The sequence below is a fragment of the Lontra canadensis genome, unplaced genomic scaffold (genome assembly GCF_010015895.1).
Source record: "Lontra canadensis isolate GAN:19392208 unplaced genomic scaffold, GSC_riverotter_1.0 scaffold165, whole genome shotgun sequence".
Taxonomy (NCBI): domain Eukaryota; kingdom Metazoa; phylum Chordata; class Mammalia; order Carnivora; family Mustelidae; genus Lontra; species Lontra canadensis.
Window position 1 is genome coordinate 248,980 of NW_022631159.1, and position 14,598 is coordinate 263,577.

Below are 14,598 nucleotides of genomic sequence, written 5' to 3' on the forward strand. Positions count from 1 at the left end.
ATGATGTTTATGTATTGTTAGTTTGTAGATAGTTTTTTTGGTTGTTGTTGTTTTGTTTTTGTTTTTGTTTTTGTTTTTGTTTTTGTGGGGCCCTTGTAGGTCTGAATCAACTTTTGTATGAATGTGTCTAAGATATCAATGCCTAAACTAAATACTTTTTTCTGTGTATACACATACCATACTTGTATGGTCTGTATTATCCACAGTTTTTCTTTGTTTTGTTTTTGGAAAATCCACAATATGTTTCAATTGTTTAATTGTGTTTGTACGGTGCATGTCATATGTTTAATAAGCCACTTTATCTTGCCTTTTATTTTATCATTTTCCCTTGTGTTTTGTTCCAGTTCGCCGTGTCCCACCAAGGTTCTCTATCCCACCTACTAATCATGAAATCATGCCAGGTGGAAGTGTTAATATCACCTGTGTGGCCGTGGGGTCACCAATGCCTTATGTGAAGTGGATGTTGGGGGCAGAAGATCTGACACCCGAAGATGATATGCCAATAGGAAGAAATGTACTAGAACTGAATGATGTGAGACAGTCAGCAAATTACACCTGTGTTGCTATGTCAACACTGGGTGTCATTGAAGCAATAGCACAGATCACTGTCAAAGGTAAGCTTAATGGTTTTTGCTTTGAGGGTTTAGGTACATTCAAGTCTCCTGACTAATGTTTCTAGAAAGTCTACCCCTGGAATTCTAAAATGTATCAGTTCATCTGAGTTCAGTTTTCAAATCCCAATAATATCTGTGATATCATCTAAGCTACACATATATAGGTAAGGAGATTCTTAAAAGGACTGATAGCCTAAGTAATGATAATCATCAAAATATTCAACAATAAGCTAGGCCCAAGCACTAACCAGGCAAAATGAGAACTGTTGATACTGTCAACCATTATGATAGAACTGATGCAAAGAGGTTTCATATTAATCCAGAGCCCTGGTGAGAGTGCATGATAGAAAAATGCACACAAATTGCTCAAATCAGTGAAGACAAAAGAAAAAGAGTTAAATCAACATGATCTAAAATAGATATTGTAAAATTTTGATGGGTCTTATCATTAAAAATCAAAATGTAAGTAGCATTATATTTTATTTTAAGTTTATTTCTCATCTTCTATACATGATATGCTCAAGAAATATTATTTTCTTTAAGTGCACTAAATGTAACCAAAGTTGGGGCATAAACAATGAATGCTGAAACACTGAAAAGAAATAAAATAAAATAAAATAAAGTGGAATAAAATAAAAATAAAATCTTCCTATAAACAAAAAGTTTAATAACTTTTTAAAAGTTTAATAATAACTTTTAATAAAAGTTATAAATTTCACAAATTGTTTTTATCATTGTTTATAGAATTCTAGAACACTTTTGTAAAAAAGGGACAGACTGAGGGTGACTTTAGGTTCTTGCAAATGTCTGGAACTATTGAAAAAATGAACACAAATTATCTTTGCCTTCCGGGACATATGATCCTAAAAAATATAACACACATATTGTAATTGGTGTCATATCCCCACCAAGCATATATATCAAATATATGCCATATAAAAAGCAGTAATGTGACATAAGAACAAAAGTACATGCCATTGTCACGATTTAGTCATTTAAAATAGTAATGTTGTATTGAGCATTGGTAACTCTTTTAAGCATACTTAAACTTATCCATACATTATAAGCACAAAACCTATACTGTACAATAAATGTGACAGCAAAACTAATGTGTTAAGTATCAGTAAACATATATTTAATTAGAAATATTTCTACTTACCTTAATAATTCAGAAACACATCTAAGGAAAATCTGGATCATCTACTGTTTTGAAAAATGCCGATCCAGAGTATTTGAACATTTGTTCAAATGGCTTTTTATTATTATTTTCAGTAAAATCCCTTGGCCAAATATTATCATTCTATAGTTCTTAGAGTAATATACAAATATTGAATCACCTTTCTTATAATAACTATTTCAGTTGCAAATATTTGAAGGTTTACTGAAGTAAAGTTTACTGAAGGTTTACTGAAGGAGTCACATGAACTAATATCTTGTTCAACTTCTTATCTTTGTTTTCCAGGCTCTTGCAATTCTCTACTCTCTCTACCTCAAATATAAATAAATATAAGGGTGAATTCTATAGGCAAAAAGTAAATCAAAACAAAAATAGCAAGTGGAAGAGAGTGAGGAGAATGCATCCTGACTCACTCAATTAGGCATTCATTCAGTTAACACTGCTAGGCAGTATTCTAGGTATTGAGGTTACGCCTGTAATCAAGTACAAGTTTCTGACTCTTGAAAAGCTGTCACTCTAGAGAGTACTATACTTTTTGCCTTTATGTTGACAAGGAAAAAGGGTACAAAAGGACTGATCATTTGGGTGTTACATTCTGGATTTTCTTTCAAAAGTTAGCTGGTAGTACTAGTTCAAGTATTACTGATATTGAATATAGACTAATATTATGATAGTAAACTACTTAAAAAATTTGTGAATATAATTTAACAACATTTTTGAAAATTAACTAAAAACATGAATTTGAAATTAATTAAAATTTTATTATCCTTTTTTACCTTAAAATTCTTGGTTATATTATTTTGTTTTTTTTAAAGATTTTATTTATTCATCTGAGATAAAGACAGAATGAGACGAAGGGAGAGAGTGAGAGCATGAGTGGGGGGAAGGGCAGAGGGTGAGGGAAAAGCAGGCTCCCCTCTGAGCTGGGAACCAGACTCAGGGCTAGATCCCAGGACCTGGGGATCATGACCTGAGCCAAAGACAGATGCTTAACTGTCTGAACTACACAGGTGCCCCTAGATTATTATTATTTTTTTAAATTATAGTAATATTATCTATGTCTTATAACTGGAAAACAATATTGGTATTATTCTTCCATAGTGATTTAAAGCCATTTGAATATATTCTAAATTGTGTTCTTTTCAGTGTTGTCATTTAGTTATATTGTGTATTTCTTAAAGCAAAAGAGCTAATTGGCCAAACTCTTGGTTATAGTAATAATAATAATTGCAATTAATTTTTTTGAGGGTGCTGGATACATTCTGAGAACATTAGTGGAGTAGCTCATTAATCTTCAGAGCAAACTCATGAAATACAGTTACCCAGCTATACAATACAATCCACTGATATTTCTTCCCATTTTCCACATGTGAAAACTAAAGCAAAGAGAGGTTATGCCATGCATCCAGGATCACATAGCTAATAACTGGTGGATTTGAACACAAGCTTCAAATCACAGGGCTCTAATGTGCTTCTGGTAAAATGGGATTTGTCCCCCTATGCATCTTACTGTACAGCCTACCCACTTACAAAACAATCTTTTGTTATAATTTAATCTAATTAAATCTTCAGTAGATAAATAATTCTCATTCCAATAGTAGAATTTATGGATCTTTGTAATATCTTAAAGATGATGGATATTCACTGTCCTTTTTTCTCCCAGCCTTACCCAAACCTCCAGGAACTCCTGTAGTGACTGAGAGCACAGCCACAAGCATCACGTTGACATGGGACTCTGGGAACCCTGAGCCTGTCTCTTACTACATCATTCAACATAAACCTAAAAATTCTGAGGAACCTTACAAAGAAATTGATGGGGTGGCAACGACACGCTACAGTGTCGCTGGACTAAGTCCCTACTCGGATTATGAATTCAGGGTTGTTGCTGTCAATAACATTGGGCGGGGACCTCCCAGTGAGCCTGTGCTAACGCAAACCTCAGAACAAGCACCATCCAGTGCCCCACGGGATGTCCAGGCACGGATGTTAAGTTCAACCACCATTTTGGTACAGTGGAAGGAGCCTGAAGAACCAAATGGACAGATCCAAGGATACAGAGTTTATTATACAATGGATCCCACTCAGCACGTCAACAACTGGATGAAGCATAATGTAGCTGACAGCCAAATCACTACTATTGGCAACTTAGTGCCCCAGAAAACATATTCTGTAAAAGTTCTGGCTTTTACCTCAATTGGAGATGGTCCTCTTTCGAGTGACATACAAGTCATCACTCAGACAGGAGGTAAGTCTGGTTGTGGTTGGGGAGTAGAGCAGGAGGGAAGGAGTAGCCACTAAGAGGTGTGAATGGTGAAAACAAAGAAAGGACAAAGATAACTATGAATTTTAATTTTTGAGACTTAGAGTTTCTAAATGAGGTTAAGATAAGGCATCTGGAGTGGGACAGGCATGGACCCCTGAAAGACGAAGTAATACTTTTAAGCAGAGAGATGCATTTTTTAAAAAAATTTGTACCCAAGCAACTTGAAGATTTTTCTGAATGAGATAGATGAATGGACCCTTCATGCAGCATTTTGAGAATAGAAATATGTTGTTTTATACTAGTGACTCTGATAGAATACCCCCACAAAATTATTCCATTTCATTTCATTATGAAATATGAATTATTTCATTATTTCATTATGAAAGATTGGGTGGTTCAAGATAAAGTTAAAAATAAAACCATTTGTCAGGGAGACTTACACATTTAAGTGTCTTCTATTTTCCAGGCAGCAACCCACTAAAAATACGCTCCTAATGGATTTTTGATTTTTTTTTTTTCTTTGTATGGTTTCATGGGTGGAGAAAGACAGTTGTCAAGATCCTAGATCAAACTTTGGGGTCTCATTGACTCATTTTCATTGACATTCAGGCAGACATCACACTATTTTATGGAGAAACCCTTGGCCATTCTAGTGGTTCTGTTTTCATAAGCAGATATGAGACCTCTCTGGTCTTTGATTCAAAGAGATCAATTTTGCCTTGGGTTGAGGATATGACATAGCAACTTTCTTCTAAAGTTTATTCTTGAACATGTGTGAGCTATTAATTTGTCTCCTATGAGGTGTTGGCATTTTGTAACTTGTGTTAATCTCAGTGTTTGGGGGACACGTGTGTGGCTTAGTCAGTTAAGTGGCTGCTTTTGGCTCGGGTCATGATCCCAGGGTCCTGCCATCAAGTCCCACATTGGGCTGCTTGCTCAGTGGAAAACCTGTTTTCCCATACCTGCTGTTCCCTCTGCTTGTGCACTCACTCTCTCTCTCTGACAAATTAATAAATAAAATCTTAAAAAAAAAAATCTCAGTGTTTTGGTGGTATGCTATTGGTTTGTTCTGAGAATATAGATAAAAAACATATTAATAAAAAAGCATATTATTGGACATAGCTATAATCTCTAAGTGTAACTCATTGGTAATCTTGGGAATGAAATTTTCTGAGGTGTCAGGACTAGACAAACCTGTGTTTAACCCTGACTTGTTTTCATATTTTATTCTTTATGAATCATGTCACTGAGAGTGTTTACCTATTTTCTCTGGCTACTAGAGATCTCAGAATATATTTAAAGCCTGCTTTACTTTGTTTTATTTTTATACTGTTATTGGGTTCTCGCTATTTGTTCATGGATATATTATTTTCTCTAATAATATGAAAGATAGCTGTAATATATATACCTTATCACAATTATACTAAAAAACATTCATATATTTTCCCTACTTGAATTTTCTATTTCTTCTGTACTTATTTGCTATATTAATATATGGGAAAACACTGTAATTAACTTTTCCATATATATCATATTAGAAAGTGTAGAAATCTGAGCAACTTGTCCTCCTGTTCTTTTTCTTGACTAAAACTGGTCAATTATTATAAGATTATTTTTTATTACACTATTTTAGCAGATCCCTAACCATTTAAAGTTAAAAGAAAGTATATACAAAGAACATATACTTGTGTTCTGCTTTCAGTTCTTCTAATTTTTCAGTGGTGATATAGTTTTTAAAGATCTATTTATTTATTTGAGAGAAAGTGAGAATTGCAGGGAGGGGCAGAGGGAGAGAAACTCAAACAGACTCCCTGCTGGCTATGGAGCCCAGACACAGTATTGTCCTACCACCCATGAGATCATGACCTGAACTGAAATCACTAGTCAGATGTTTAACTGACTGAGTCACCCAGGTGTCCCTCAGTGGTGATTTTTTAAAAATGCCTAGTTTCAGAGTAATATAACCAGAGTTTATATCCAGTATACCATTTTTAGCTCTATCACCCTGGACAAGTTTCTTCACTTCTCTGAACTTTAGTTTTCTTACCATCAAAAATAATAACCACCTTATAGAGTTTAGAGGTAGTATTTGGTTTCTAGGGCTCCTGTAACAAAATACCACAGACTGGGTGGCTTGAACAACTTTAATTTTACTGTCTCTGCCTTCCAATGGCTAGAAGTCTGAGATCAAGGTGCATGGAACTTGTTCTTCCTCAGGGCAGCTTCTGGGCTTCTCTCTTAGCTTCTGTTGGTTTGCTAGCAATCTTGGCTGTTCCTTGCCTTGGGGAGGCATCACCCTGATCTCTGCCTTATTGTCATATTGTGTTCTCCCTGCGTGTGTGACTTTTTGTCTAAATGTCCCCTTTTCATAAGGATTCCAGTCATAATGGATGAGAGCCAACCAAGGACCTCATCTTAAATAATTACATTTGTAAAAATCTTATTTCCAAATCAGGTCACATTCTGAGGGTTAGGAATTCAACATATGAAATTTTGTGGAATACACTTCAATCCATTGCAGGGCGATAGATTAGGTAATGGATAGAAATAGTTTATAATTTAGTAAGTACTATATAATCATCATCATAATAAAAACAGCTACATATGCTGGTACTGTGAGTGTTGCATGTACTAATATTACTACCCAGTTTGTTAGATGTGGAATTACCCCATTTGCCGATGAGTAAATTGAGGACTGAAGAAGATTCAGGAACTTGTTTTGTGTGGTCATAATGTTGGTAAGTGGGAAAGCAGAATTTAAATCCAGGCATCCTAGCTACTTCAAAGCATTATTATTTTTAAATTAATAATCTGTTTTTATGATAGTTTCAGTGCCCGCTAGATTTTTGTGCCTACCAGGTGCTCAATAAACAGAGTAAACACAGTCATTCATTTATTCATATCTTTATTAAAGAATTATATGTAATGTACTTCTAAAATACCTGAGGTAGCTGTTATATTATCCTAGTACAATAGTACTTTAAACTATTTAGATATTAAAAAAAAAAAAGGTTTATCTGCAAGTAGAGAAAGGAATGCCTCTTTTCATAGGTTATTATACTTGATTGGTAAATTTGGTTCTAAGTTTTCAAACCACAGATTTAAACATAAGAATCCATAATGTCTTATAACTTTTTTTTTTCCTGATATCAGGAAGATTTAGCTATCTTAGATACCAGATACTTCCTGGAACCAAATTCACCTAAAATGTAAGAAGCCTTGGGAATCATGAGAATCTTTATATGCAGAAACGAGAAGACAGACAATAATGCCTTTTGTCACAGTTTATTTAAAGATATAGAACTGATGTTAAATAGTACATATTTGGTTTTCTGCATCACCAAGGACATAATATGACATAAGCCATAACCCATAACTTAGTTAAGGCAGTGCTACAATAGGGAAAATTGAGTAATGTGATCCAGGGACTCTGAACTTGGAAAAATCTGGATGAATGGGTCACAGATGCATTAGAAGAGTTGTTCCCAATCTCTGAGTATTTTTACATTATTTCCAAGAACCTTGTTTGATAGTTGTACTTTTAATACCCATTGATTGAGAAGATATATAATGACATAATGACTTGTGCCTGCCAAGATCAATAGGCTAAGAAAACCTTCCAAAATAGCACAATGATTTGATCTGTTCCCTAGCTTTAATTAACAAAGGCCATTTGATGTTAGTGGACACCTGCCAAATACAATGATGTTAGTTCTAATATAATTAATGCTGAGCTGCTCCTTTTTTTTTTTTTTCTTGCTGACTAAATATTTCTTAGAATCATAGCTAGGGAAAAACATAAAATCATTGTGAAATATTCTTTTAGAGGGTCTATAGAAAATTTGAGGATATAATTATTTTTACTACAATTTTATCTTTCCAAGCCTATGAAAATTCACTAAGATGTATAAATTTCTCAAGTATATTTTAATTTCATAGATACAAAGGTATAAATGTCTATGTCTTCTATATCTAAAAGATGTTCATTTCATTTTTTTAATCTTTAATTCGCTGGTACCAACAGTCCTATTTTTGTTTAAAATTGGACTCTGAATTAATTATTTTCTAGAAACACGGGTTAATCTTCCAATTTTTCCATAGCTTTAACTCTTGGCAGTGCAGTCACTTGCCACTAGTTTACCTTAAAAATATGGAGAATGCAGTATATGGTCGTTGTCAAGGGAAGAATTTATATTGTGCTAGAAAAAGATTTCTACTATTAGAATACACATTTTGAAAGGATGTCTTTTTATACATTTTTATTGTATAGATAATTATAAGAATATATGGTAACTATATTGTATAAAAGAAGTACAAATAAAACTGTGATAAAGAATGTAGTAAATTACATCTAAAACCTAACGCCCTAAAATGTTGCCTGATGTTCATGCTAATTGGAGCCATTATAAATCTGTTGAATCCTAATGTCTTTCTTTTTTCTTTCTTTAGAAAACCTCTAATTTTTCTGTCCATTTAATAGATTCTTGGGAAAAATCTACTGATTTCTATGTGTATACTTTAATATTATAGGCTTTTAGAAGGAAAATAATTATGTCTGTTTACTAAATAAATACTGAGTAGTACCGACCTTAAACTTTTTGAAGAAGCTCATTCTACTCCAAATTCTGGGCATTGCAGGGGGCGGGGAACAAAAAACAAACAAAAAGAAAACTATGACATTTAAACACATGACATTTTAGGTTTCCAGAACTTACTAAATCATTTAATTAGTATATGTCAACAGGTCTAAATAAGCAAATTACAAAAAGACTAATTTCCAACTTCCTAACTTCTGAGTCCAATTTAAATGCATTCTTAAAATAGTTTTAGCAAAGAAGCTAAAAGGAGTTTGAGTAAAGGAGCTCTAGATGTAAATACAACTGTAATAAAATTTAACTTTTCACACTGATCATTTAATGACAATTGAGAATAAAATGTGTGCAGGTGCTTGCCTATTAAGTACTTATTTTATCAATGATATATTTTTAGCACTTATAAATCAGACTCCTTGTTTTGAATTTTGCTTTGCTTTACTACCTCTATAGCTCTGGCCATTGCTTTTGTCATTGTTATCATTTATCAACAAGCTAGATACATTTTCAAATGTGTACCTTATTAAAATACTAAGTATTTTAGCAATAATGACTTTCCTTTCTCTGATAATAGTTCATATTTATAATATGGCTAAGTGAAATTGTTGGCTAGCCACTTACTACATGATAACCCTTTTCTCCTTAGAGATAGTTACTTAAGTATTGATTTCTTCTAGTATTATCAACATTTCAGATGACATACAGATATTCCCTTCATCTCTCTTTCATTCTTCATTTTTAATTTGAGTGGCCTTCAGATATTTATATGGAATATAATAGCAGTACTACTCAAATACTTTACATTCACCAATGGGATTATAATCTTGTTTGGGGGAATTGATAGTTCATGTTTATATTTCCTTGTGGACATTAAGTAATCAAGAAGAAAAGTACAATCTTGATACCACTTTACAGAATACAAACATTTCTTGAATATAGGTTTAAGGAAAAATTATAAGTTCTACCTCCCTTTCCTCTGTCCACATCTAAATTCTAAATTTGGTTTATGGTCAATAATATCACATCTCCCTTGCTAATGTAGAACAATTGCACTGAAGTTTCTGGATGGGCCTTTTTAATTTTTTTCCATGAGTTTCCAGAATCTCGGAGTTTCCTATAAAATTTATGTTCAGTTAACTGATGAGGGAAATGCTACAACACAGAAAAGCTCTTAATAGTAAAATAGACACAGACAAACAAGAAATTAAGATAAAAGAATGACAATAACTTTGAGTTGTAAAGACTGTGAGATCATTTGGAGATAGAATCTGTAGCCACCATAACTGACTGAACATGAAGTACTCTCTGTGTTTCCAAATAGTACAGAGAAATAAGTAGAAGAGAAATAATAAAATACAGAGAAATTAGACCATTTGGAGCCCCCTGAAGTGCTTCTTCATATACATATATTATCATTAAGACTACTATGTTTGAGGAATATAAAAATAAATCCATTCATTTCATAGCGTTTTTCCTTTACTTTGATGCCTCAGTTTTATTGTGGTTGTTTCAACATGGCTAAATGACTCTGAGGAAGCATCTCTAAGTGAATCTTCAATTCCCAGTGAGATCTAAGTAGTGGCACTTTAAGGTGTTTATGAACATAGAGCCTGATATAATAAAAAAATCTTTTAAAACACCGGTCCATTTGCTGGATTTTCCAGTAGACATAATTTGCCCCCTATCGTGTTTTTCAATTAATTTAAATTAATTCAATTAATTTCCAATGGTTAAAAATTGAAAGATTTTACCTAGAAGATTCACTGTCAACTTCTGTTGAAAAATCAGTTCAGGCAAATGTGGACCAGCACTGCACAAAGCTGCAGTCTCTTGGTGCTGAAAACTATCAACTCCTTCAGGTGTGCCAGGCACTTTCCCATTGACCCCAGACCCCACCTGGTTTCCATACTCTCTAAGTGATCTGCCTGAGACCTCTGGACACTTGTCTGTCTTTCTTTCTCTCTTTCTGTCTTTCTTTCTTTCTTTTTTTAAGATTTTATTTATTTATTTGAGAGAGAGAGTGAGCAGGAGTAGGGAGGGAGGGGCAGACAGAGAAGCAGGCTCCCCACTGAGCAGGGAGCAGATGGAGGACTTGATCCCAGGACCCTGGGATCGTGATCTGAGCCGAAGGCAGACATTTAACAGACTGAGCCACCCAGGCGCCCTGGACATTTGTATTTCTACCACAATTTAACATCTATAAAATTAAATTACCCTCCAGACCACTTCAAAAAAAGGGCAAGATAGAGCAGACAAGGAGAACCTTGTATGTATTATTTGAAGTTCTCTGACCACTACTTATTTTGTTCAAGAATAAAATGAACAGTACACCCTCTGAAGCTCTGAGCCTGTTTAATTCATTATTTAGAAGGAGAAGTGTCTTAATAGAATTGGAGGGTCAGATGAAGTTTGTGTCAGTAAACAAGGATGAAACATTGAGGCCCACTGGGAATTTGTTCAAGACAAATTAAAAGCAAAAAAAGGTAAACAGTTTAAGAAAAAGTTAATTAGATTCCCAAGATGTTTTCAATTAATGTCAATTTATTATTAGCATTAGGCAGGGAGGAATACATAACAAGCAATTATTATCCTGAGAGCAGCCCTTTAGTTCTGTTCATGTTTTTAATTCTTGACAATACTGTGTTCCAGTTTGGTTAAGTCAGGAGTTATCACAAAGCTTTCTTCCTTCTCAGACCTGTGGAAGTTGGGAGAAAGAAAAAAGGAAACAAAGGTAGATAGAAAGAAGTGACCACACACATATGCGTATGTGTGTGTATTTTTAGGCTAAGAACCCCTTTAATCATTGGAATATTAACATCTAATCATAACATCCCCATCTGTCTGATTGTTCTTGGCTTCCATTGTCACTTCTTCTAGCATGCTTGGTATTTCCCATTTAGAACTAGTGTGTTCTCTATTTACTTTGCTATTTTCCTGTTAATTTTTCCCTCTTTCCCCCCTTCTTTTGCTTTTGCTCTTTGATTGACTTTTGACCGGACAAATACTTATAGAGAAAAAAGATACCCTGTTTAGGAAGTATGTTCATAGAGGCATCAGATTAATGAGTATCTTGGCACTCCTGGGTGGCTCAGTTGGTTAGGCAGCTGCCTTTGGCTCAGGTCATGATCCCAGAGTCCTGACCCTCTGACAAATAAATAAATAAAACCTTTTAAAAAAGAGAAAGTCAATTAGGGATTAGAAGTAATTATTTATAAGTGATAGGTTTTTTTTTTCTTAACCTCTTTTTCAAAATGTCGTTGGTAAGAAAAAATACTACATAATTCTGGTTTACCAGTAGGTTTTGTTAATGTAGCGAAGGTGGGATTTTATAAACCAAACTGGAAATAATTTTGAAACTGAAATGCAGTGCTAAAGAACAAATTCCCAGTTGTAAAATAACAATGGTTTTTATGTATTTAGCACTTGTTATGATTTAGACAATATTGATTACAAATGCATTATATAAATCATCTCATTTATTACAATATTATGAAGTAAGTTTATTATTTGTGAGATCAGATTTATTATCAGATTTATGCTCTATTCTATGTGTGATAACTATCTTATATAGATTTTAAACTGATCAAGAACAAGTGCCATGTTAAAAATATTCTTGTACCTTGAAGGAGGAAAAATGGACTATAAACATTGTTAAGGACCTAGCTGTCCATTAAGCTACACGTGTGGACACATTTGGAGAGGTTTAAATGGATGCACTAATGGAAGAGTTTCTGAACGCTCATGGTGATGATGAACTCAGTGCTTTGCCTTCCTGTTTTTAGTGCCAGGGCAACCACTAAACTTCAAAGCAGAACCTGAGTCTGAAACAAGTATTTTGCTATCTTGGACACCTCCACGTTCAGACACCATTGCCAACTATGAACTGGTCTACAAAGATGGGGAGCATGGAGAGGAGGTAAGACTGTTTCTCACCTTCTGGTCATTCACTATATTGGGGCCTACTGTACTTTTGAGTATTTGCCAAAGTTCTGCCCAAAGGTCAGACATCTGTAGAGGACTTTGGTGGGAAAGATTTCTTCATCAAAGAAGGAACTTGACCAAAAAAATCAGAATATTGATTTCAAGCCTTTGGGGGTAGAATGGGGCAAATACCAACAACAAAACAGCTCTTGTCTCTATTTCCAGGTTTCTGAGCTTCTTCGGAAAGTATCTAAAAGAATATACCCTATGAGACTTAGGGACTTCCTTTATTTCTCTTCTGCCTTATAGTGCTTAAGTCATCAGGTAGCACTTAAGTCAAATGACTCCAAGGCTTTGGATGGATGGATTTATCCAAGCTGGTTTCAGAGAAGGAGGCCCAGTAACAAATGTTTATTTGTGTGCCAAGAGTTATTTGATATGAATGGAGTATATATAATGTTTGAGTATGCTATGCAAATAAAAAAATTGTAAACTGAAGAAGTCTGGCAATTCTTGATAGTTACTGAAAAGAGAAACAATATCAATGTAACTAATACATACATTAAGAGGTATAATAAGAATTTCACATATATTAACTTATTCAGTTCTTACAGTGGTGCCATGAGTCAGTTTCTACTTTTAATTGATTCCACATATAACAAAATGAAGGCACAAATAAAGTTAAACAGATTCCCGCAAATCTCACACTCCTGAATGGCAGAACTAGGATTTGAAAACCTAGTCAGTCGGGTTCCAGAATCTATCTTTTTAACCAATAGCGTGTACTGCCTCTTGGGTGTACTTTGCATAAATTATAGAAATCAGTATTAAGATACATCTAACATTTTCAGGATGGGAATATATGGTATTAATGGATGTATTTCTTTTGTTACTGTGATATCAAGTCTGGAACATTAAGACAAAAATGTTGGTCAAACTGTATGTGAAAACTCAATCCATACAAGTCATTTTACTGTACCTTTTCGCATTCTTTATCTTAAGAAGATCTTCACAAAGCTAGTTAGCCCCTAACTTTTAACAGAAATACCTTTTTTCTTTAAAACACTCACATACTAAATGAAATATTATCAGTTAACTTATGGTGCATCATTCTGAATGCTGCAATAAATTAATATGTTCCTATAAACTTCTATCTTATTACAGCTGTTTGAAATGAGCAGAATCTCCAAAGACCAGGTTCTAAATGCAATGCTTTTAGAGTTAGCTAACAAAGCCAATATGGATTAAGCACTCAAAAAGCTATATAATTGAAATGCTGCTATAACTTAAAGTACTTAAGTTACCACGACTGGTGTTTTTATTAAGACATAATTCAACATTAATTTATTTTAAATCCTTGCCACTACCCAACTAAAAAACAAATCAGATTAAAACAGTGCAGGAGAATGGTGCTCCATTGAGAATGCTGTAGATGTAGGTGCGTGAGTATTGGCACACCTACTCTGTTTTACAATTGTTTCTTTGGGGATTCCGTTTTTACTTACCATTTGGGAAATCTAAAATTTTGAAAAGCTTTTGTGTTTGTGAGCCAAAATACCCTAGGGATGTTTTCTCTAGTTTTATATTTGAATTCCCCTTGAACGATTTCTGTTTGTGTAAACAGCAAACTCTATTCGATGAAAAGCCTTGAGATTATTTATGCCATTACTAGATTACATATTAGTGTGTATTTTAAGGCTTACTACGGGCTAATGTTCAATCTGAGATTGATTACCCATAGCTCTATTTTTGCTAAAACGCAAGTCAAATCTTAAGCATGAAAAGTAAAAGTTACAACATTCAATTAAAGAAACCTTATTTCAAAAGGTTTCATTTCAAAATTTTATGATGTTAAAATTTGCAGAAAAGTTGGTGCCTTTTTTTCTCTAGCTGTGTGCTCCATAGTCACAAAGAAAGTTTTAAAATGATTTTAAATCTGTCTAGAGTGATGATATGGCTTTGTATAAATTACCCACCTAGTAAACATCTGATTCTTATCCCATCAGAACTTTGCAGTTTCTGAGCTCCAGT

The 14,598-nt window shown here is 33.9% G+C and overlaps 1 protein-coding gene across 48 annotated transcripts in view; it reads left to right on the forward strand.

Moving 5' to 3' along the window:
• The window catches only part of PTPRD (protein tyrosine phosphatase receptor type D), a 408,131-nt gene that overhangs the window by 220,184 nt on the left and 173,349 nt on the right, over window positions 1-14,598 (forward strand). For all 48 annotated transcript variants that reach the window (XM_032845508.1, XM_032845526.1, XM_032845509.1 and 45 more), the window contains 3 exons: window positions 345-614; window positions 3,455-4,036; window positions 12,429-12,562. In XM_032845508.1, the coding sequence (XP_032701399.1) occupies window positions 345-614; window positions 3,455-4,036; window positions 12,429-12,562 (986 nt within the window). The remainder of the gene's footprint in view (window positions 1-344; window positions 615-3,454; window positions 4,037-12,428; window positions 12,563-14,598) is intronic.